Genomic DNA, 23,786 nt, shown 5'->3' with positions numbered 1-23,786 from the left:
GGTAAGCCACTGTTAAGGGATATACATATGCAGCCATCAATCAGCAGCTAGCTCCCAGAACCTGAGCCTACCTAAGTATTCTTTTAAACAAAGAATACCAAAAGAACGAAGCAAGTGAGATAACTGAAGTAAACTGGAAAGTTGTTTAAAAGTGTATGTTCTGTCTGAATCATGAAAGAAAATGTTTGGGTTTCATGCCCCTTTAATGTAATAAAATAATTTGGGTAACCTATATGCACACTTTAGTCACTAATGTCAATCACTCCATATCAGTAGCACCACAAATAAACGACAGTGCAGACTGTGCAGTGAGTATACTTTAAACTACATAGTCTAAAGGAAAATTGAAAGTGAAATTAAACTTTCATGGTTTAGATCATGCAATTTCAGACAATTTTCTAATTGACCTCTATTACTAAATTTGTTTTCTTCTCTCTGAGTTTGTTGAAAAGTAGAATTATAGGAGCTCAGGAGTGGGCACGTATCTTTTGCATTCTATGGCATTAGTGTTTGCAACAAAGTATAACATTGTTACAAATATTTGTGCAAACACAGCTGCCATAGAGTGTTAAAGACTCGTGCACACTCCTGAACTCCTACTTTTCATTTTTAAAGAATACCAGGAGAGCAAAGCAAATTTGATGACATAAGTAAAGGAAAAAGTTGTTTAAAATTGCATGCTCTATCAGAATCCTGAAATAAATGTTTTGGGTCTCATGTCCCTTTAATGTAATAAAATCAATTGGGTAACTTTAAACACTAGTCAAGCACTCTGTATCAGTAGCATCACAATATTATGGTGTCATAACTACTGCCTACTGACACAATATTTCCCTGGTGTTGTTACCGCAGAATGCCAGAACTAACCAGAGACATCAGAGTGCTGACATTTGTCTGTGTGTGATGTTAACTGTTCAGACACTGTTTAGTAAGGAGGCTCATCCTGCGTTAACTGCAGCCTTATTAATGTTTGTCTGCACATGAGATATGTCAGGTCGTGTGATGTAGTATAGGTCCAATAACATGGGTGTTGTCTCGGCACACCACTGGGTGACATGCCAGCAACCTGGGAAGGCAGCAGAGCTGCTGAATACTCTGTGCTTACAGCCAGATCTATTTATATCAGCCAATCATCCACATCCTGCTCTAAGCTTCATTCAACACAGCCTGAGACACAGGAGGTTTGTAAACACAGACTTTCTAAGCAGCCAGCCTGCAAGCCTTGGTCATCTTGTCCCAAAGTCTCCTCTACAGCCAAGGTTAAGTTCACAAGACACGTCTATACCGGGATTATATTGTTCTCTGAAGACGTATTGGGAAAAAAAGGCAGAAATGCCTGAAGGTGAAGACTTTGAACTGGATGAAAGGTATTGTTGTTTGCTTTAAGAAAACACAATTTATCTATTATTACAGCACATTGTATTTTTGGGAACTCTTCTTTTCTCAGATGTTCTTAAGAGCAAACTAAGGTGGGAAAATAAAATAGGACAAGAAAAGGACAAAGCAGAATATCATTTTCATACTTACTTTAACTGCTTAGTTGCCAGAAAAGTCTGAAAGCAATGCAGCCATCTCTGGCTCACAAGGGGGTAATACATATAATATACCACTTTGCATTATTTGCCTGTGCTTAAAACCAGGAAACCTGTTTCATTAATCCTCTATTTGGGTATGGTTGTCCAGTATTCAACCAAACAGTCCAGTATTTTAGCAGGCTGTCTTGTGGAATCTATACAAACCTACTGGACACATAAATATAAAGTAAATGACCTCCTATGACTCAATGCATTACAATTAAGAACCTGAACGAAGTCAAGGGGGTCAAATCACTACTGTTTATGTGTGTTACTGGCAATCAAAGATGTACAATTATTGATTTGAATGTTACTGGCAGCTAAGGGATAAAATGGCTGCTCATTTCTGAAAAATATACATGGTTATATAAACAATTGGGGCTTTTAGGGTGGGTTTTGTGTGACCCCATCTTCCATTGGCCCCAGTAACCTAGATATTGTTCAGTGTTTTTGTGGAGGAAAGCTGGCAACCCTATATCTGGGTGCATTGTCTGTCTGTTTAAAACGAGGAAACCTATTGTGTGTCGATATATACAGATATATAGCAACAAAATGTGTCATGTCTTTTCTCCTAAGCAGTGTCCTGTTTAATTCGATTTACAAATGTGTCAGATAATGTATAAATAGTGTTAACAATAGATTATAGTAAAATGTATAAACATGTGCTTATGCACAACTGTTTTCCTAACTAGTTCCTTGTATTTTGAATGTAATGTTATGGTATATATATAAGAATGTTGGTTATATTTACTGGTAAGTAACTGAAGACGTTTACACTTTTACACTGGTAAGAAGCACCAGCTGTTTCTATAATGTTAGAACTTTTGTGACATACAATGGACTTACTTGTTAGTGCTGGAATTAGTACAAAATAAGTAATGTATTAAAGAATAGTTTAATCTTTAATAGTTAGATGTGAAATACCTAGTGTTAACAGAGGGATATTGCCTAACATTTGTAAACAAAAACACAAATTTATATATCATACAACATCAAGTAACTAAAGGAATAGCAAAGTCAAAATGAAACGTACGTAACTCAAAATACGTCATTTTAAAACACTTTTAAATTCACTTCAGGTTTCAAATTTGCTTTGTTCTCTTTGTATCCTTTGTTGAAAAAGAATATATGTGTACATATCCTTCACTACTATGAGCTAGCTGGTGATTGGTGTCTACCCACATTTTTCTCTTGTCATTATCTCACTAGATGTGTTCAGCTAGCTCCCAGTAGTACATTGCTGCTCTGGAGCTGACTTTAACTATGTGCTTATTCCCTTTGCAGGGGTTAAACACATAGTTATATACAAGCAATAGTGCAATAATAAAATACTCTAACATACTAGAGCATTTTCATTTTTCACTTTTATATCCCTTTATAGGGGCATGAAACCTGATCCTGAGAGTGCCTAGATAGACTATTTAAGCAAAGGAAAACAAGAGAAGGAAGCAAATAAAATAATATAGGTACATTGGATAATGTGAAATAATGAGTTATTTTATTTCCACTTTTGTAACTCTTCTTTTAATACGTTTGATAGATAAACCTTATTTACAATGCTTGTTTGAAATTATTTTTTGCCAATCTTTGCACTACATGTAATGAACAAAACTACCTAGTTTCACTAATACCAGGATAATCTCTCCAGACACTCCCAGATAGGGAATATCTTTGCCAAAGGCATATTAGAAAATTATCTTTTTTGATGCCAAGTTTGGTGTAGATGAATAAAGAATTTTATAGTGTATTTAAGTATGAAGCACACTTTACAAAAAAAACCTGCTAACCAAAAATTGCAATAATAGGTTTTTCATAAAATAAGACTGTTTAAGACACTTTGACTATTGTTTTGTATGAATTTCATATATATAAATATTCTATTGCATTCAAAGTCTTACTACCCTTAAGTACAAACAATTAAAAATAGCCTTGAGATGAAGATGAATATATTTAGAATTCAAAAAAATGATATATATTACAAATATTACAATCTTGAACAATTAATTCCAACAATGGTTAAGAATATACTGACTTCATATCACCTTAATGTCTCAGGGAATATGGTAGATCTAATTACCGTCAGAAACTCTGCTTCTACTTGATGAAGACTCTCTCCTGTATTCTTACGAGCGTGGTGCTGCTTCACAATTCACTGAACACTAAGGAGTGTTCAGTCAACAACGATACTGGAAACAGAAGAAAAGAGAGCGCAACCACGACTCAAGGTAAAAAGTTTTATATTTCCTCTTTGCGCATATACATAAGTTGCACTTACAAGATATAAATAATACAAGCGCCTTTAGAGCAACACACAATTTACGGCATCCGGTGTGCCGTAAATTGTGTGTTGCAAAGGCGCTTGTATTATTTATATCTTGTAAGTGCAACTTATGTATATGCGCAAAGTGGAAATATAAAATGTTTTACCTTGAGTCGTGGTTGCGCTCTCTTTTCTTCTGTTTTCCAGTAACTATGAAGCAATTGCAAAGTCATTCATGATTATCATTATGATTCACTGGTGCTTGCCAGAGGCTATTCTGGCACTTATGCCATTATAATACGTTTATGGATACTTCTATAATTAAGAATGCCATAATCAAAGTGGAACCACATTCTCACCCAATCAGTAATTTACTAGGTCACATGATAAGGGACCTATCCAATCACAAGGAAAGATTAAAACTGGATTTTTATCAAAGCTATCCAGAATGTATTACATTGAAAGATATAGTCGTGTATATGGTCGTTGCTAAGTACCACCTTTCAGTTGAGGTGGTAATCTTTTATATACAGTAATCTTTGTAGTCGAAAAACAAAATACAAATACTACTACTCTAAGGTGGTGCTATTACACACACACACACACATATATATATATATATATATATATATATATATATATATATATATATATATGTGTGTGTGTGTGTGTGTGTATATACAGTGTTTATACCGTATATATATATATATATATATATATATATATATATAATAGCAGATCCGCACTCACTGGACTTTCAAAGTGTAGCAATTTATTGTGAACAGTGGAGTTTCAGGGATCAAACCATCCCCTTCATCAGACCAATCAGATCAGGGTGGTCTAATGAAGGGGACGGTTTGATCCCCGAAACGTCACTGTTCACAATAAATTGCAACACTTTGAAAGTCCCGTGAGTGGGGATCTGCTATTTTTTATATGCTATTTATGTACTTGACACCCTGGCATTGACTTTCGGAAGTGAGAGTGCAAATCCCTAGAGACTTTGATACATATATATATATATATATATATATATATGCAGTACTGAGCAAAAGTCTTAGGCCACCATTAGATTTGTTGTTTGAGCAACGTTTTAATGACCATCTATAATTATTTTTCAGTCTCTTTATTAAAGTGCCAATAAAAAAAATTCAGTTATGTCCATATTATATCATTGTCAACTGAGGTAAAACAGTGTGTGAAAAAAAGTGCGAAAAAAAGTGCAAAAAAAAGCTTATACGTATTTTAATAAAATTCCCAATAATCTGCAAAATTACTTACACTTTAGTGTTGCCATGTGTAGCTTGCTTCACCCCCCCTCTTATCAGTGTTGTTCTCCAAACCTTGTAGTGTCAAGTAACAAAGTGAGCATGTGAGAATAATTACTTATGCAATTAAGGGGGGTTGAGAAGTGACAGCAGGTACTGCTATTGTTTGTTGACAAGAGGCTTGCTTGATTCCATGGGGATAACATCACATGCTTTGTGAAAGCTTTAGTATTATATTGTGCACTGCTATAGTCAGTTGTCATGTGACTGTACCTACCGTGCATGTGCATGAGTGCATTCTGCTGAAGCTATGGCCTGGATAGCACCTTCCATATATGGAAATGCCCAGGGAAGAGCTTGCTGCAAACAAAACTATGCCTGAATAAAAGGGGTTAATGGGGGTTAAATTAGAAACCGCTTTGCAGGTAAGCTTTGGCTGCATTATATATTTAGAAACGTATGTTAGTTCATACTGTTTTAAGTTCCTTTAAGATACAAACAGGAAATACAAGAAATATGTACACAAATGATATAAAAAACACAATTTTAAGAACAAAATGGCTTCTTTAGGCAAAAGTCATTATTTAGTTTCGAACTCCCTTGGCACTAAGCACATCTTAAACTCTTTTGGGGAGACTGTCCTGAAGTTTTCTGAATTATTCTTCTTGTATATAATACCAGGCTTCTTTCTGCACTTATCAAATTTAACAGATAAGAGAAAATATAGAAAAAGAAAAAAAATAGAAAAAAAGGAGAGAAAAAAAAAAAAGGTGAAAAGGGGATGAAAAGGAACAATATAGGGAATGAGAGATTTGGCGCACTACCTTCCTCAATTGATAAAAAATAACGCTTTATTAGTATTTATTTAAAAAGCTAATATCCAAAATAGGTCAATACTGGTTATATCACCAGTCCACTCTGCAAGAATTAAACTAGGGTTACTTGTAAACATAAATATATGGTCTCTGTTCACCATGGGTTTACATCATGATATACGGATGTGACTGCCATCTTGAATGCCCTTATCTCTAAATTGGATATTCGTAATCTTCATAATAGAAAATAAGGATACATTTCTTTAAGACATGAGCGATTGACATAATTGACTATATAAAGAATATGTGTCACGTTGCCAAAGGCCCGTATATGGGCCGAAACACGTTTGTGTGTTAATTGGCCACATACTCATCTTCCAGACTGATGCAGAGGTTCCTGCTTATCGGCCGGGAATACTTGGTAGATGTGTCCCTGTGTCATGCCGGAATGATTTGTTTATATGAGTGGAATCAGTGATGCAGTTATGGTCTCCATTGATTTGGGAATCTCACTCCATTTCCGCAGTTTATGTTAATGTATCATTTCTTATAACCCTAGTTTAATTTCTGGCAGAGTGGACTGATGATATAACCAGTATTGACCTATTTTGGATATTAGTTTTTTAAATAAGTGTTGTTTTATCAATTGATGAATGTAGTGCGCCAAATCTCTCATGTTTTCCTCATTTTTTCTGTTTTTCTATACTTCCTCTTATCTGTTGAATTTGATAAGTTATGCATAGAGAGATAGCAGCACCGTTTGTGGAATTCCTCCTAGAGTGTGAGTTTCCCCATAGCGTGATCTTCCGAATATTTACATAGTGTCAGTGAATAATTTCTCTTTTTTGTTCTTTCAGCACTTCCCAGAGTTCTTATTTATATTTAGGTTGTCTTTTATTTCTTTCTCTGTCCAGGTGATCCCATACTGCCTCTATAATGCTCAGGTCTGGACTCTGTGGAGGCCAGTCCACCACGACTGTTAGTATCTTATCAGCTGTTTTTCTCTCCAAATATCATTTTACTGCATTAGCAGTGTACTTGGGATCGTTATCACACTAAAAAATAAAACCATTCCCAATCAGGTGCTTTTCAGAAGGAATGGCATGATGGATTAAAACCTGTCTGTACTTTACAGCATTCATGATTTCATCAATTTGGACAATATCGCCAATACCACTGGCAGAAACCAGGACAGACCCTCCACCATGTTTCACTGAAGGTTGCAAGCACTCATTCTTCAATCTTTTTCCAACTCTTCTTCTCGCATATTGTCGACGTTTGGGCCCCAAAATTTCAAACTTGGATTTGTCACTTCTTAATACTCTTTTCCACTGATCTTCTTTTTAATCTTTGTGAGCTTTAGCATAGCTTAGCCTTTTTTACCCTGTTCCCCTTCTGAAAAATTGGTTTCTTGGCTGCTACCCTTCCACAAAGACCATTCCTGATCAAGCTTCTTCGGACTGTAGAAGGGTCAACTTGGCAACCTAATGAGGCTGCCAGATGCTGAGCCAGGTCTTTGCTGGACTTCTTCCGGTGTCTCTCAAAGAAAAAAACTCTGAGAAACTTCTCATCAGATTTTGAAAGTTTTCTTGGCCTTTCAGTCCTTTTTTTTTCTCCTTGACCTTTCCTGATTCTTCAAATTTCTTTTTAACAGTTTGAATACCACATCTTGAGTATCCAGTTTGTTTGCTTATTTCCCTTTGAGAGTGGCCTTGCTGATGCAAAAGTACGATTTTATCTCTGTCAAATTCTGTGATCGTTAACATTTTGAATGGAATGATGCGATTGAAAGTTGGTTTTATTAGCACGTTTCCAATGAATTAAAAATTTTCCACATGTGTATGTAATGCTCAAGAATGTCTTGCACAAATCTGATGTAATAGACATTTTTCACAGCAGTCATTTTGACATGAAATAGTAGGACAAATACAGGTGTTAGCAATGACATTAATTAGGGTTCCATTTCATTTAGGGTTACGAGAGCCAGGTTCTTGCTATTGCTCAAGTGTAATGACAGCTCTATTTGCATCCTGCAGGCAGTGGCTTAGCAGGGAACTTAAAAATGCTTGCTTAGCGTGAAAACAGGTAAACAGGCCTTCACCCAATCACAGGCTCATATATATGTTAATTGAAAGTTTGTTTGTTTTTAAATTGTATGCTCTAAGTTTCAAACGTTTTGTTTTGATTGTCATGTCTCTAACTTCTTGTGCATGCTCTGTATTTGTTGATAAACATACATTTTGTAAGATAACTGCTTCTTAAAGTGACAGTCTAGTCAAAATGAAACTTTCAGGATTCAGATAGGGCATACAATTTTAAACAACTTTCCAAATTACTTTTATCATCTCGTTTGCTTTGTTCTCTTGGTATTCTTTGTGAAAACTAAACCTAGGTAGGCTCATATGCTAATTTCTAAGCCCTTGAAGGCTGCCTCTTATCTCAGTGCATTTTGACAGTTTTTCACAGCTAGACAGCTAGTTTGTGTGTGCAATTGTGAACACTCATGTGGAGTTATTCATGAGTCAGCACTGATTGGTTAAAATGTATGTCTGTCAAAAGAACTGAATAAGGGGGCAGTTTGCAGAGGATTAGATACAATGTAATCACAGAGGTAAAAAAAGATATTAATATAACAGTGTTGGTTATGCAAAACTGGGGAATGGATAATTAATAAAGGGATTATCTATCTTCTTAAGCAATACAAATTCTGGAGTAGACTGTCCCTGTAATGGCTCTGCCTCCTCAGAGGTTGTGGATTTAAATCACCTCAAACCAGTGGCATATTTAGGTTTTGAGCTGCTCTAGGCACTCAAAATTTGGCTGCCTCCACCCCAGGTTTTAGGACTTTATTTTAGCCATAATATGTTTTTGGTCAGAGTGTAACATGTTTTCCTTTTTCATGGCATTGCCAATGTAAATATTCACCAGGGCTTAAATATTGGGTTATGTTTCTAGATGCACCCACTTATGATTATGTAGTTTATAAGATTTCCTTATACATTTGCTTTGCCCTACAACTAGTACATCTGCAGAACTTCTTCACACAGTGTAACATTATATACTAGATTTATTTTTTTCCAATATATTACATATATTATAATATTTTTCTTAATTAAAACACCATATATACATGGGTTCACCGATTACAAATAAAAATACAATGAGCCCTAAAGCATCATTACAAAATAAAATGTAGGAGAACAAGCCTGTATATACTTTCCCTGATGAAGCCAAGGGGTTAAAAAAAAAGATTGCTTGAAATGTATGTCAGGCCTCACTCACCTCCATTAGAATACAGAGCACACACAGAAAGTTGGGCCTTGTCGGGCCTAACCTTTGCCCTACATAAGCATTTGTTAATGATTGGTGGAGGAAAGGGGGCAGCTCAAGATGCTGCATTTCCCTGGAAGATTTCAAAACTTGAAGTAACAGCTATTACAGCTGGCATCTCTGCCTGCTCTGCCCTCCTCTCCCTACAGAAGCCACTGCCTGCTTGTACAGGCTTATAACGCACCATGAGTTAATAAATAATTACAGATTTCTTATAAAAGTATGTAAAAAATCTTCCGCCCTAAAAATGGGCCTTGATGGCCTAGGTCATGATACGCCCTGTCTCAAACTCATTAGAAAGTAGCACTTCACAAGAACTTCCTTATGCAACAACAATACATTTATGAAGTGGACTAACAGTGTCATAATCTTATCTACTTGTCAAATGATACATGTTTCATCAGGTTTTACATTTTGTTAGTCACATATCCTTTTGTTTGTGTGAAACACTATTATATTCTTTTTATGTTATGTAATCCAAATGTATAAAAGAACCAACAGATTCTACAGAGTTTTCTTACACAAATTTCAGGCATCTTAACTATGTCAAACACTTGTATTGCAATGAAACAAAGGCAAAATAAATCGGAATTGAATACAAAGTTAGAGAGAATATGAATCAAAATGCAGTGTTTATAGTACAGTTTAAACTATGATCAGTTCTTGTTTTGTATACATTAATACTATGTCGAGTTAGTAAGTCTGCCTTGTGTTTGGAGACAACTTTACAAGCTTAAAGCTGGTAAGATAAATCAGAGAAACTTGCAAAAACAAATATAAATAGATTAAAGCAGTGTTTCTTAACTTGCAGTCCTCACATTAACCCTATCTAAATACAGAGGACTCTACTGATCACGCCAAACAGGGAAAACACTGAAAATCTCTTCTGTTGGTACATTTAAAGGGAAATGGAAATTAGCAGTATGCTTGGTTTGTACACCTCTCTGTCAATCCCTTCACTGGCTTCCTCTTGCCTCCAGGATTAAACACAAAATCCTCACTCTGACATACAAAGCCCTCAACTGCACTGCTCCCCCCTACATTTCAGACCTTGTCTCCAGATACTCTTCCTCCCGTCCCCTTCACTCTGCTCATGATCTCCTACTCTCCTCCTCTCTTGTTACTTCCTCACATTCCCGTTTACAGGACTTCTCCAGACTGGCTCCAATATTGTGGAACTTCCTGCTCTGCTCCACAAGACTCTCCCCTAGTTTTAACAGCTTCAAGCGCTCCCTAGAGACTCTACTATTCAAGGATGCATTCAACCAACACTAACCTTTCCTAACTCCATTGCTTTCCCCTTGAACCCCTTAGAATGTTAGCCTATAAGCCCAGCTGTTAGTAGATCGCCTTCATAAGAGCCAACTACAACAGTGCAACTCTCGACAGGGCCCTCTACCCATTTGATCCCTATAAATGTTATCCTGTATACCAACTATGTTTATAGCGATGCAGAATCTGTTGGCACTCTACAAATACCTGATAATAACAATAAAGTCTAAGTTAAATAAAACTCTCAATTCTTTGTTTGCTATACTGTACTAATTTATCTCTCTGCGTTGTGAAATTAAAGGAAGACCTTATCAATTGCAAATTTCAAAACAAAGCTTTTATTTAGCCAGTCATTGAAGGAACTAATCAAACCGCCCCAGACGCGAACGTCAACAAATCGGAAGTCACATGATCACCACTGTGATCATGTGGCTAAAAAGGCGCTGATTGGCTCCTGGGGACAGCATGCATTGCTAGTAATGACCCCAGTCAGATCCAGCAGTGTTTACTTGAGGAGGAGAGCAGAAAGGGCGTTTAAGCCTAGCACTTTTAGGATGGCATGGACAGCCCTAAGGGCATTAAGGGGTTAAAGATAATATAATATACCAAGCACAGTGGATGCCACACTTGTCAAGGATTCTTTCTGTATTGTTTCGTTTATAAATTTATTTTAATGTTCTTTCTATTTTGCTATACATAATGGAATATTGTTTTTGTATTAATTGCAAATCACATATAATTAAATAATTTACAACACAGAAGAAATATTTATAGTAGGTGTAAACCAACATGTAATAATGCAATAACTTTTTATGGCTTAGAGAATGAGTGCAAAACATGTAAAATATCTGGTCATCTGCAGTCAAAAAATGCACATTATCCAACAGCCAATAAATGTAGAAAGCCTGGTGTCAACCACTCATGTATAATAAACATAAATGCTAGAAGTGATTTGTATAAATCTGTAAATTAACAAAATTATAATTAACTGAACATACTTCCTATACAAAATATTTACTGAATCATTAAATGTTACTTTAATAATGTTACGTATGTAAAATATATCATTTAATTTATATAAGACATGTATTTAAGTAATACCAAAATAACTTACTGTCAAGAATGACAGTGGGCATAGAATTAACTCAGATTCATTAAAACAGGTAATTAAACTATTATTTATCTAATGTGGCAAAAAAACTTCCTGCAACTTCCCAACTCAAAAATTGCACAAATCAAAAAGATTTGTACCCTTGAGGTGAAAGTGATTCTCTATTCTAAATAATTACGACACATCTGCCTTGTGCCAGTTCATTTATTGGTGCATAGAATGAGTACCACTGTGAAAGATACCCTGGCACCACAGAAACACTGTCAAAACATTACAGTTGTGGTTGTAGTGTTCTAACCATTTAGAAATAGCTTTTTATTTCATGCACAAGCTTTCATGTACTGGGCCCTCAGAGGAGGCGCTACCATTAGACCAAATAGGAGATTGCCTAAGGCCTCACTCATGATGGGGGCTTGCACAGGAGCATAGGAAAATATGCCCTTTTTTCTCAGCTCAAACAGGTGTTCTGACATAGTAGCCCAGTCCATTGGCTTCCTCCAAGCACAGTCATATAGTCTAATATTCATAGGCATCAGCAGGGAGGGAAACCGAAATGTCCAGGCGCATTATAATGTAGTGATTTCTGCAGCAATAAGCTCACTGTGTTTAATGAATGCCTAATCTGCTCAGTGCTCTGCCTCTGTTCAGCTGAAGTGCGTAGAGACGGCAGGCACTGCAGACAGCAGTGGAAAAATATGGGCTCTCCCTTCAGCTTACATGTAAAGTCACTCACTTGGCTTTATCTGCCTGGCTCATACGGTAGTAAAGCTCAGTACATTTTTACCATACATCTCTCCTCTGCAGAAAAAGAGAACTGATCTAGAGGGTAGTGTGACAGTTGCTCCTTCCTCAGTCAGTCACTTTAGCTAAGCTGCTGGCAGTCCTGTGTGAGGCTGTGAGCCCTTCCCCTGCTTAGACAGCTTTTTATTGGCAACCACATTGTGAGCAGTTGCAGGCTGTGTTTGAATATATTAACCCCCTAGATACCAGAAAACACTGTGGGGTAAATTTACTATTGTGCGGACGGCATGATACGATGTAGCGTATCATGTCCGCCGCACATTGATAAATGCCGACAGCATACGCTGTCTGCATTTATCATTGCACCAGCAGTTCTGGAGTCTGCAGATTCGCGGACAATCGGCCACTAGCAGGGGGTATCAATCAGCGGGCTGATTGCTGTCCGCCACCTCAGAGGTGGCGGACAAGTTAAGGAGCAGCGGTCTTATGACCGCTGCTTCTTAACTTCCGCTTCAGGCGGAACTGAAGCGGAGTGGGTCGGAAGCAGCATGCACTGCTTTATAAATCGACCCCTGTGAAGCAATTGCACCTGTTGCTTGTAATGGCAAATACAAGCGGTGTGTATGTGTATATCAGGTTTTACCATTTTATAGCTTTAGTTTGCTTTGAAATGCTCTTGTAAACAACATTTCTTTATGACTTTCCCTGTATTTTTATATACAAAGGACAAATGTATTCCACTTTTAAGAGCCAGTAAGAATATTAAGCCAGCCACATACTTCTTAGGACCAAGATAACAGTGTTTGTGTAGAATAATGCTAAAAGTTATTAGCCAGGAGTACAATTCAGGGCTTGGATTTGGTGATCCTTGCATGAAAAATATTCTGTTTCTACAAATGAATTTATGGGGCTAAGTATTACAGTCTTTTTCTTTTGTGTGTTAAAGAGATATGAAGCCCAAAATTTGTCTTCCATTAATCAGACAGAACATGCAATTTTAAAGTTCTAATTTACTTCTATTGTCTAGTTTGCTTTGTTCTGTTGGTATCCTTTGTTGAAAACCATACCTAGGTAGGCTCAGGAGCAGCAATGCACTACTGGGAGTTAGCTACTGATTGGTGGTTGTACATTCTTGTTATTGCCTCACCAGATGTGTTCAGCTAACTCCCAGTAGAGCATGTATGCCCCTTCAACTTAAGATGCCAAGAGAATAAAGCAAATTTGAGAAAAGAAGTAAATTTGAAAGATGTTTAAAATTGTTTGTTCTGTCAGAATCACAACAGGAAAATTTGAAGATTTATATCCCTTTAATAGGGACCTCATAATTTAGTTTTGCCTAAGGCCTCCCTTAGTCTAGAGGCGTCACTATCTATCTATCTATCTATCTATCTATCTATCTATCTATCTATTGGGTTCTTGTAAAGTGTGGTTGTTCACCCGTAAGGTTCTCAGGGCGCTAAGGGTTGCAGTTCAGTCGAAGAGCCAGGTCTTGAGGTCCTTTCTGAACTTTGTTAGGGCGGTAGCTTGTCTGAGGTGCAGCGGGAGGGTGTTCCAAGTCTTGGCTGCCAGGTGGGAGAAGAATCTGCCTCCCGCTGTGGTTTTCCTGATGTGGGGGATGACTGCGAGGGCTTGGTCGGCCGATCGAAGTTGTCTGGCGGGGATGTAGAAGGTAACGAGGTGTTTGATGTATTCGGGACCGATGTTGTGAAGGACCTTGAATGCGTGGATGAGAATCTTTAAGGTTATTCTTTTGTTGATGGGGAGCCAGTGCAGGTCCCGCAGGTGTTTGGTGATGTGGCATTGGCGAGGGATGTCAAGGATGAGTCTGGCCGAGGCGTTCTGTATGCGCTGGAGTCTCTTTTGGAGCTTGATAGTGGAGCCGGCATAGAGTGCTTTGCCGTAGTCCAGTCGGCTGCTGACGAGGGCGTGGGTGACAGTCTTCCTGTTCTCGGTTGGGATCCACTTGAAGATCTTTTGCAGCAGGTGGAGTATGTAGAAGCATGCAGAGGAGACAGCGTTGATTTGTCGGTCCATGGAGAGCGATGAGTCCAGGATGACGCCTAGATTTCGTAACTGTTAATAGCAGGAAGGTCCATTAAACTAATTTGTAGAAAATATAGGTGAAATTATACTCATTTAATTGAGAACATGATCTGGCCTTCATAGTGAGGCCCCTAGACATACAAGTGTTTATGAGTTTTAAGATGTTAAGAGTTTGCAGTGTGTGAAGACCAGAATGTTGAAAAGAATCTGTAAAAATAAATCACTAAAAACATGGGGTGAACAAAATAATACGACATGAAAAATTAGTTTTTTAAGATAACTAAATTGCTTCTACAAATACAGCTGCAATTATAAAAGCAATTCTAAATAGCATCAGCTATAAAATAGGTCAGACATTTTCATATGTGAGTTTTCAAAGCAATATGAAGGGTTGATCTCAATCCTTTAGAAAAACTTACCAAATGATTTATGTACAAAAATCCCCATACACTTTAATGGTTAATTTTGTAGAAAAAAGGATTGTGTTCAACCCCTGAGTTCCATAAGGCAAAATAGTTAGTGTCCAAATTGCAAGTGAAACTGTCACAAAAAATACAGAATTATTTCTTTTTTCTGGAGGAAATGTCTAAACAAATAATATCATATGCTAAACATGGAAAACCGTATCAGCAAAGTAGTCAGAAATAGACTTGTGCATTCAAATCCTTCGTTGGGATCCGAATGTAGAAGTAAGCGCTTTTCGTCTCTTTTCGGAGCTGGGTTGATTTTGGTGCAAGATCACCACATTAGGATCTGTGCAAATCCAGATTTTAATGTGGTGACCTTGAACCAGTATCAATTTGGCTCTGAAAAGAACCAAATAGCGCTTACTTTTGCATTCAGATCCTAACGAAGGATCCAAATCCAAAAGTCTAGTCACAAATCAGTTTTTCCCAGTAAATACAGATGGACACTTCCTAGGATAGCTGTTAAATTCTACAAACGTATTGCTTCAAAAATGACCTCAGTATTAATTCAGCACCTCAGCAACCCAGTGTCAACAATAACTTTACATTGTGATGTTCACAAAGCTGGAATTTATGGCAGGGCTGTTCTTGTATCCAAGGGCAGCGCACAAAGCCGCATAAACTAGTGTAAGTAATAAAAACTTGAGCAATGTAAAAATGTAATATGATCTAATAAATTACCTTCCACCTTATTGTCTATATGCTGGTGAGTTTCCATTTAAAGAAAGACAAATAATGCATTCAACCCACAATGTCTGTTGCCAGTTGTTGAACATGATAGGGGATCTCTAATGGGATAATATAATAGTCATAAAGGGACAGTCTACACCAGAATTGTTATTGTTTAAAAAGATATTGAGGCCTATTTAACAACGATCTTGCGGACCTGATCCGACAGTGTGGATCTGGTCCACAAGACCTCACTGAATGCAGAGAGCAATACGCTCTCCGTATTTAGCATTGCACCAGCAGATTACAAGAGCTGCTGGTGCAATGCCACCCCCTGCAGACTCGCGGCCAATGGTCCGCAAGCAGGGAGATGTCAATCAACTCGATCGTACTCGATCGGGTTGAATTGTGGCGATTCCTGTCCGCCTGCTCAGAGCAGACGGACAGGGTTATGAAGCAGCGGTCATAACTGAAGACTCGCCAGAAACAAGGGCCAACAAGCTCCATACGGAGCTTGATAAATGGGCCTCAATACCTTTATTACCCAATTCCCCAGTTTTGCATAACCAACATAGTTATATTAATATATGTTTTACCTCTGTGATTACCTTCTATCTAAGGGTCTGCAGACTGCCCCTTATCTCAGTGCTTTTGACAGACATGCAGTTTAGCCAATCAGTGCAGACTCCTAAATAACTCCACGGGAGTGAGCACAATGTTATCTATATGACACACATGAACTTGTACTGTCTAACTGTGAAAAACTTTCTGAGCTAAGAGGTGGTTTTCAACGGATTAGAAATCAGTTTGAGCCTACTTAGGTTTAGCTTTTTGAAAATACCACCAAGGGAACAAAGCAAATTTAATGATAAAAGTCAGTTGGAAAGTTGTTTAAAATTCCTTATCTGAATCATGCCCTATCTGAATCATGAAAGTTTAATTTTGACTAGACTGTCCCTTAAGGTCAGATGATTGTGCTGCATGGGTCTATAACACACAGGAAATATGAGACCGTATTACAGGACCAGTATTTTCCCATATTCTAGGATAACAATGTTTAATATACACAGCTACACAAATTCAGGACTGGTTTCAGGAACAGGAAGAAGTCGCATGTTGTACCATAACATTCCAAACGACCAGGTCAAAATTTTATTGAGCCTTTATGGGACATTCTGTATCACAGAGTGAAAACTAGATTTCGCAATACTCCATCCCTCAAATAACTAACTATATCCAGCTCAGCACCAAAAGCAAAACTGTAGACAGCAAAGCAAAAATAAGTTTACATTTACAATGTATTGTTATCTGTTATGAAAAAAACCCTTAAAAGGGATTTTTGTAGGGCATTGTGGTAAAGAAATCAGCTTTTACATTAAAAATAAACAAAGTCCCCCCTAACAGTAAAACCCCCCACCCACCACCCCCCCCCCAAAAAAAAACCTAACACTAATAAACCTAAACTACCCATTGTCCCTAAAGGGGCATTTGTATGGGCATTGCCCTTAAAAGGGCATTCAGCTCTTTTTCACTGCCCTTAAAAGGCATTCAGCTCTTTTGCAATTTGCCCAAAAAACGCTAATCTAAAAAAACAACCCCCCCAAAAAAATTTTAAAAAAATACTAACACTAAAGCCCCAAATAGGAACGCACGGTTTCAGAAGTCTGGCGGAGAAGGTCTTCTTCCAGGCGGGTCTATCATCTTCATCCACAGCGAAAGCGGCGTGGAGCAGAGGTCCAGAACGGTCTTCCCAGATGTAACGATCCTCGGCGGCGGTCATCTGTGGTGGCATTGGCGGTCCTTGGCAGGGGGCGGTGGTTCTTGGTGGCATGGAGTATCCTCTTAATCCGATGTCCGTGTTATACTAAATATTCAATGCAAGGTACCGCAATCAATTTGGGGTACCTTGCATTCCTATTGGTTGAATTTTTCAAAACAGCCAATAGGATTAGACCTACTAAAATCATATTGGCTGTTCAAATCAGCCAATAAGATTTCAGTAGCTCTCATCCTATTGGCTGCTGAATTTTTCAAAACAGTCAATAGGATTAGAGCTACTGAAATCCTATTGGCTGTTCAAATTAGCCAATAAGTTTTCAGTAGCTCTCATCTTATTGGTTGATTTTGAAAATTTCAGCCAATAGGAATTAAAGGTACCCCAATAAGTATGGGGTACCTTGAATTCAGTCTTCAGTTTGCGGTGGACGATCGCATGAAGAGAAACCACAATGCTTCGCCGAGGACCTCCACCACTGCCGATGACTGCTGCTGCGGATCACTTCGTAGAAGACCGCTCCAGACCTCTGCTCCGCGCCGCCTTCGCTGATGATGAAGATGATGGACCCGCCTGGAAGAAGACCTTCTCCGCCGGACTTCTGAAACCGTGAGTACCTATTTGGGGCTTTAGTGTTAGTTTTTTATTTTGTTTTTTTGGGGGGGTTGTTTTTTTAGATTAGGGTTTATTTTGGGCAAATTGCAAAAAACAGCTGAATGCCCTTTTAAGGGCAGTGAAAAAGACCTGTATGCCCTTTTAGAGGCAATGGGTAGATGAGGTTTATTAGTGTTAGTTTTTTTTTATTTTGGGGGGTTTGTGGGTGGGGGATTTTACTGTTAGGGGGGACTTGGTTTAGTTGTAATGTAAAAGAGCTGATTTATTTAGGGCAATGCCCTGCAAAAAGCCCTTTTAAGGGCTATTGGTAGTTTAGCATTAGATTAGGTTTTTTTTATTTTGTGGGGCTTTTTTATTTTCATAGGGATTATGTTTAATTTTTTTATTTTGGATAGTATTGTTTATTATTTTTTGTAATGTTAGCATTTTTTATTTTCTGTAATTAGGTTAATGTAATGTAATTTTTTTATTTTCTATTGTAATGTAGTAATTTTTGTATTATAATTAAGGGGTTAATTTATGGGGTGTTAGGTTTGGGGGCTTAGTCGTTAAATTAGTTTTCTGCGTTGTGGGGTTTGGCTGTGTAATAGTTAATAGGTAAATTAGGTTTAATGCGTTGTGGGAGGTTGGCAGATTAGGGGTTAATAGATGTATTAGATAGTTTGCTATGTTGGGGTTTGCGGATTTAGGGGTTAATAATTTTATTAGTTTTTTTTTTTTTCTTAATACTTAGTACGGGCGGTTATTTCTTTTTTTTAAATAATTGCATGCAGTTGCAGTTAGTTTTTTTAATACTTATTGCGTGTAGTAAGATTATTTATTTTTTTAATACTTATTGCGGTTATTTTAAAAAAAAAAAAAAATTAATGCTCGGTTTGCCTTCGCTGCATCCCTTTGGATTCTGAAAATGGCAGGGTGGTGAATTTTTTCACCACCCTCCCATTTTCGGTATCCACGTGGATGCAGTTTCGCTGCATCCAGGTGAATTCTTTTGGCTGTGCACAGCCAACATTATGTTGGCTTGCGCTGCCAACATTTCTTTGAGGATGCGTCCGCAACTGGCGACACCAACGGACGCGTTACAAACGCGATTATAGTATAGATACGTGATGACTCTGAGGTTCTATGGGAAAACGGTGCTCCAGCCTTATGTAGGAGTGGAAAGCACCTAATCCTGAGGTAAACAGGCACTTATTTTTAGTTTACGAGACAATCTTAGTGTTTCTTTGCTGAAGAGAACTGTGTTTCCCTGAGCTGAAATACCATTTATATTTTCTCATGACTAGTGGTTTTAGAAAAACCACAGTTTTAACCAGATGTAAATAATCATCAACTTATAATGGAAACTCAGCATCACAAGGAAATGGAAATCTTTCAAAGCAATGGAGAAAAATTCTAGAGGATATCATCCAAATACATTAAAGTTTGGAGTAATAAACCATGGAATTCATTTAAATATAGTTAACAACAGTTTAAGCAGCAGTTATAACTTAAAGGTACAGCACACTATACATTGTTTCTCCCTTAATGTGTTTCCAGTGACTTTTTATACCAGCTGCAAAGTATAAAATGTATGAGAAATTGCTGCTTTAGTTTTATTTTTGTATGTGAAATATCTGGTTTTGTTCTTTGAAACCACAACCCATTAAAATGGGTTGAAATTGCAGATAAATTAGATCTCCTTATTTTATCACTTTTCTGTACACATAGATGCCTCCTTATCATATATATGTCTTATCCCAAAGCACAATGCTTAGGGGCCGATTTATAAAAGTGGGGACGGACATGATCCGCTGTAGCGATCATGTCCGCCGCACATCGATAAATGCATACGCTGTCGGCATTTATCATTGCACAATCAGTTCTGGTGAACTGCTTGTGCAATGCCGCCCCCTGCAGAGTCGCAGCCAATCGCCCGCTAGCAGGGGGTGTCAATCAACCCGATCATATGCGATTGGGCAGAGCTTGATGAACTGGCCCCTTAGAGAGAACAATTTAAAATTTACATTGTATTACTTATCACTCCTAACCGCCACTGGGAGTGTAATTTCTTCTGCTAACTATGTTGAAACTGCTTGTGTATAGCCAATAAGTAAGTATAGAAACTTTTAGTATTGGTAGGGATACCACGGGTAAAATCAGCCAATTCAAATACTGAAATAAAGGTAAAGGAGCTATTTGCAAACAATTGCATACACTCCAGCAGGTAAAATAAATAAATGGGAACAAATTAAAAGGGAGTCAAAATTAAGGTACACAGTCCCTTTAATCCTTTTTTTGTTGGGAACTCTCACAAATATTATAGATTTATCCCTTAAAGGGGCAGTAAACCTCCAAAATAATGTTATGTAATTCTGCACATAGTGCAGAATTATATAACATTATATTAGCGCAAACTTTATAAAACATAATATTCCCTTTGAATTTTTTAAAACAACGGCTGTTTTTCAGACCCGCTCTCTGTGCTCTTCTGAGCGGGTCTGTTTTTTTCACACAGCGCATCGGGCCAGCTGTATAGTCACAGCCCAGCCCGACCGCGGCATAACACTAAGTGCAGCTCGCTCCCGCTGTCAGACAGAGCAGGAGCAAGCTGCACTGTGTATAATGGCGCGGTCGGGCTGGGCTGTGACTATACAGCTGGCCCGATGCGCTGTGTAAAAAAACCAGACCTGCTCAGAAGAGCACAGAGAGCGGGTCTGAAAAACAGCCGTTGTTTTAAAAAATTCAAAGGGAATATTATGTTTTATAAAGTTTGCGCTAATATAATGCACTATGTGCAGAATTATATAACATTATTTTTTGAGGTTTACTGACACTTTAATTGTACCAATACACAAGGCATCCAAGGACTTAATCACTGTTGCATAACATACTTAAAGCAGGGATTTAGTCATTTGATTGCCCTGATAACACAGCAGTGATCCCCATGATTATTCTGCCCCTTACCAGTGGTCCAGCTGTGCTGGTTATCCATAAGTAAGATGTTGAGGGACTCCCAGTGCTGCTGGAAGGAATTTATGCAAAGTTGTTCCATAAATGCTGCAAAGGGCCAGGTCTGGCTGTGACATCTGCATCAGTCTTCATGTAGAATGCCAGTTTGTAAGACTATTTTCATAGCTGCCAGCTGCCATTTTCTAGGTATTCAGTATTTATTGAGCCATGCTGCAGTGTACGTAACTACAGGCTGTATTCTTTATTTCAGAGCTCATTGTATACAAACTGACTGTAATATAAGGGATTATACATATTTTCCCATGGGGTACACTCTAAAAAAAAAAATTGTTAAAAAGGTGGAATTTATTTAAAACTATATTGTTTTAAAACCTAAAAACATTGCTTGACAATATTATTGTTCCAACCATTTCTATCACAGGGGGCTCCTCCTTTTTATTGTAGAGCCATTATACTAAAAGAATGCTGTGCGCCTGATTTTATTGATGGAACACAGTAGAGATATAACAAACATGCTTTGTGCATATTTTAAACATCTCCATAAAAAAGAGGAGTTATTGTCACCTTTTGTTGAGGTCATATCGTGTTCCTTGTCAGTTATTCTCACTCTCAGGCACAAAAACGTGATACAAACCATTTGGCAGAGAGCTCATAATTATTTCCTGTTTCTCTTTACTATATACATATCTATAAAGCTTGTTTAAATTCCTTATTTTTAGCCTATGTTACCGCTAGTTCTGCTAATCCATCTTTTTTTGTACCAAATATTTTAATGTTTCTTGTGCTTAAAGACAGTTAAGGTTAAGTGAAAATTAAGCTTTCATAATTCAGATAGAGCATGGAAATTTAAGCAACTTTCTAACTTACTTATGTCATCAAATTTGCTTTGCTCTCTTGATATCCTTTAAAGCAGTGCTTTCCAAACTGTGTGTCGGGACACACTAGTGTGTCTCGGCAGGAGTGTGTTGGTGTGTCCCTGCTTCAGCACAATTTTTTTTTAAATGTATTTATTTTTTTGGTTTCTGAATTTCCGCCTGCCTGCTACGCATATCACATGGTTGACACGTGATTGATACCATGTGGGTCACAGATCATCTTAACCAATTGGCGCAGCTCAGTGGGAACTGAAAATATTCCCATTGGCGGCTTTAACGGCACATTGGCTCCAGACTGCACGTGTAGTCTCCTTAATTGGCACGTGACTGCATGTGTAGTCATTGAGTGGGACAGCAGTGTGTTTGCAGAGCGGGCAGTAGTCAATCGGACTCACGGAGCTCTGAGGGCGGCAGCTTAAACGCTGAGCTGAAGTCAGAAGTCAGTGGGGTTTTTTTGCAACTAGCTCCCAGTAGTGTATTGCTGCTCCTCCTCTTGATATATGGGTAGGAAGTGGAAGCTTAAAAATGCTTGATGATGAAATGCGAGTGTCTTTATCTAATATTCCACCAAATAACCAGAAATTGTGTTCATCCCATCAACCTCATACATCCCATTAAAATAGTAAGTAGCTATTGGTGTTATTAAACTATTTTTTTAATTCTTGCACATACTTACATACTGTTACTTGTAAATACATTTTGTTATATCATTTATGTATGTGTCCATATCTCTTAAAACAAGCTAGTTTAACCTCCTTTTTGCTAGTACAACTGAATTAATTACTGTGTCGCAAAATGATGTAGGTCTAAAAAGTGTGTCACCAACATGAAAAGTTTGGAAAGCTCTGCTTTAAAGAGTAAAAGTATATAGGCTTCTAGGAGTTTAGGAGTGTACACATCTTAGCACTCTATGGTAGCAGTGCTTGTCAAAAATATTTGTAGCAATGTTATACTTTGTTGCAAACACTACTGCCACATAATAGAAAAGATATATGCTCCTGAGTTCCTATAATTCTACTCTTTAAAGTGAAGGTCAATTTTGATGAATTAGTGCCCACCAGTTTTAATAATCCTATTAAAAACAAGGGCACTTTAATTTATCAAAATTGACATTTCACTCTTTTTCTTCAAAAACTTACCTTTTCATTCTGGCAGCCGCTCCAGCGATTCCAACAGCCTTCAGAAGCCTCTGCAGACATCAGAAATGACGAATCTGGCTTCCTCGAATCACGGCCCCCCCCCCTTTGCCTGATGCAACGCCGTGATTGGAGGAAGCCGGATTCGTCATTTTGGACCCGCGAAGATGGCTTGCAACGGGCGGAGGAAGTGCTGGAGAGGCTGCCAGGATTAAAAGGTAAGTTTTTGAAGAAAACAAGTGAAATGTCAATTTTGATGAATTAATGTGCACTTGTTTTTAATAGGTTTATTAAAAAACAGGCACTAATTCATCAAAATTGACCTTCACTTTAACAACGATTTAGAGAGAAGAAAACAAATTTGGTAATAGGGGAAAATTGTCTAAAATTAAATGCTCTATCTAAACCATGAACGTTTAATTCCACTTTCAATTTCCCTTTAAACTATCTACTTTTAAAGTAAATTCACTGCACAGACTGCACTGTATTCCCTCTTTTATTTGTGTTTAGTATGGAGTTTCTTTATCTTCTAATATACAATAATATTTAGATTGTTCTATTTTACTGATAGAATAATAAATGATGATAATCTCCACTTCAGCAAATGAACTAATAATGCATAACTAAAACAAATAGAAGTGCATTCCATATAAGAAACTATTATATGTAGGACAATGGCAGACAGTACAAACTAAGTACTATCATTTTTGGATCCACTTCTTAAACAACTGCTTATATTGTGTTCCTCATTTTGATGTAGTGGAAGGCTTTGTTCTCTTAGTATCCTTTGTTGAAATGTAGACCTAGGTAGACTCAGGAGTTGCAATGCACTACTGGGAGCTAGCTTCTGATTGGTGACTGCCCATAGAGGTCTCTTGTGATTG

General features: G+C 37.7%; 1 protein-coding gene across 3 annotated transcripts in view; it reads left to right on the top strand.

Moving 5' to 3' along the window:
• Positions 1 to 23,786, top strand: part of RETREG1 (reticulophagy regulator 1) — a 487,595-nt gene that overhangs the window by 398,401 nt on the left and 65,408 nt on the right. For 2 of the 3 annotated variants that reach the window (XR_008402571.1, XM_053714604.1), the window contains exon 1: positions 1,009 to 1,367. The exons of the other annotated variant lie outside the window; for it this stretch is intronic. Coding sequence is in view for 1 of the 2 variants with exons in the window: in XM_053714604.1 (XP_053570579.1) it covers positions 1,024 to 1,367 (344 nt within the window). In the remaining variant the exon portion in view is untranslated. Of the gene's footprint in view, positions 1 to 1,008; positions 1,368 to 23,786 lie in introns of those variants that run through there. 3 annotated transcript variants of the gene reach the window in all.

Source organism: Bombina bombina, chromosome 5, assembly GCF_027579735.1.
Source record: "Bombina bombina isolate aBomBom1 chromosome 5, aBomBom1.pri, whole genome shotgun sequence".
Classification (NCBI taxonomy): domain Eukaryota; kingdom Metazoa; phylum Chordata; class Amphibia; order Anura; family Bombinatoridae; genus Bombina; species Bombina bombina.
This window is presented reverse-complemented; position numbering and strand designations above follow the sequence as displayed.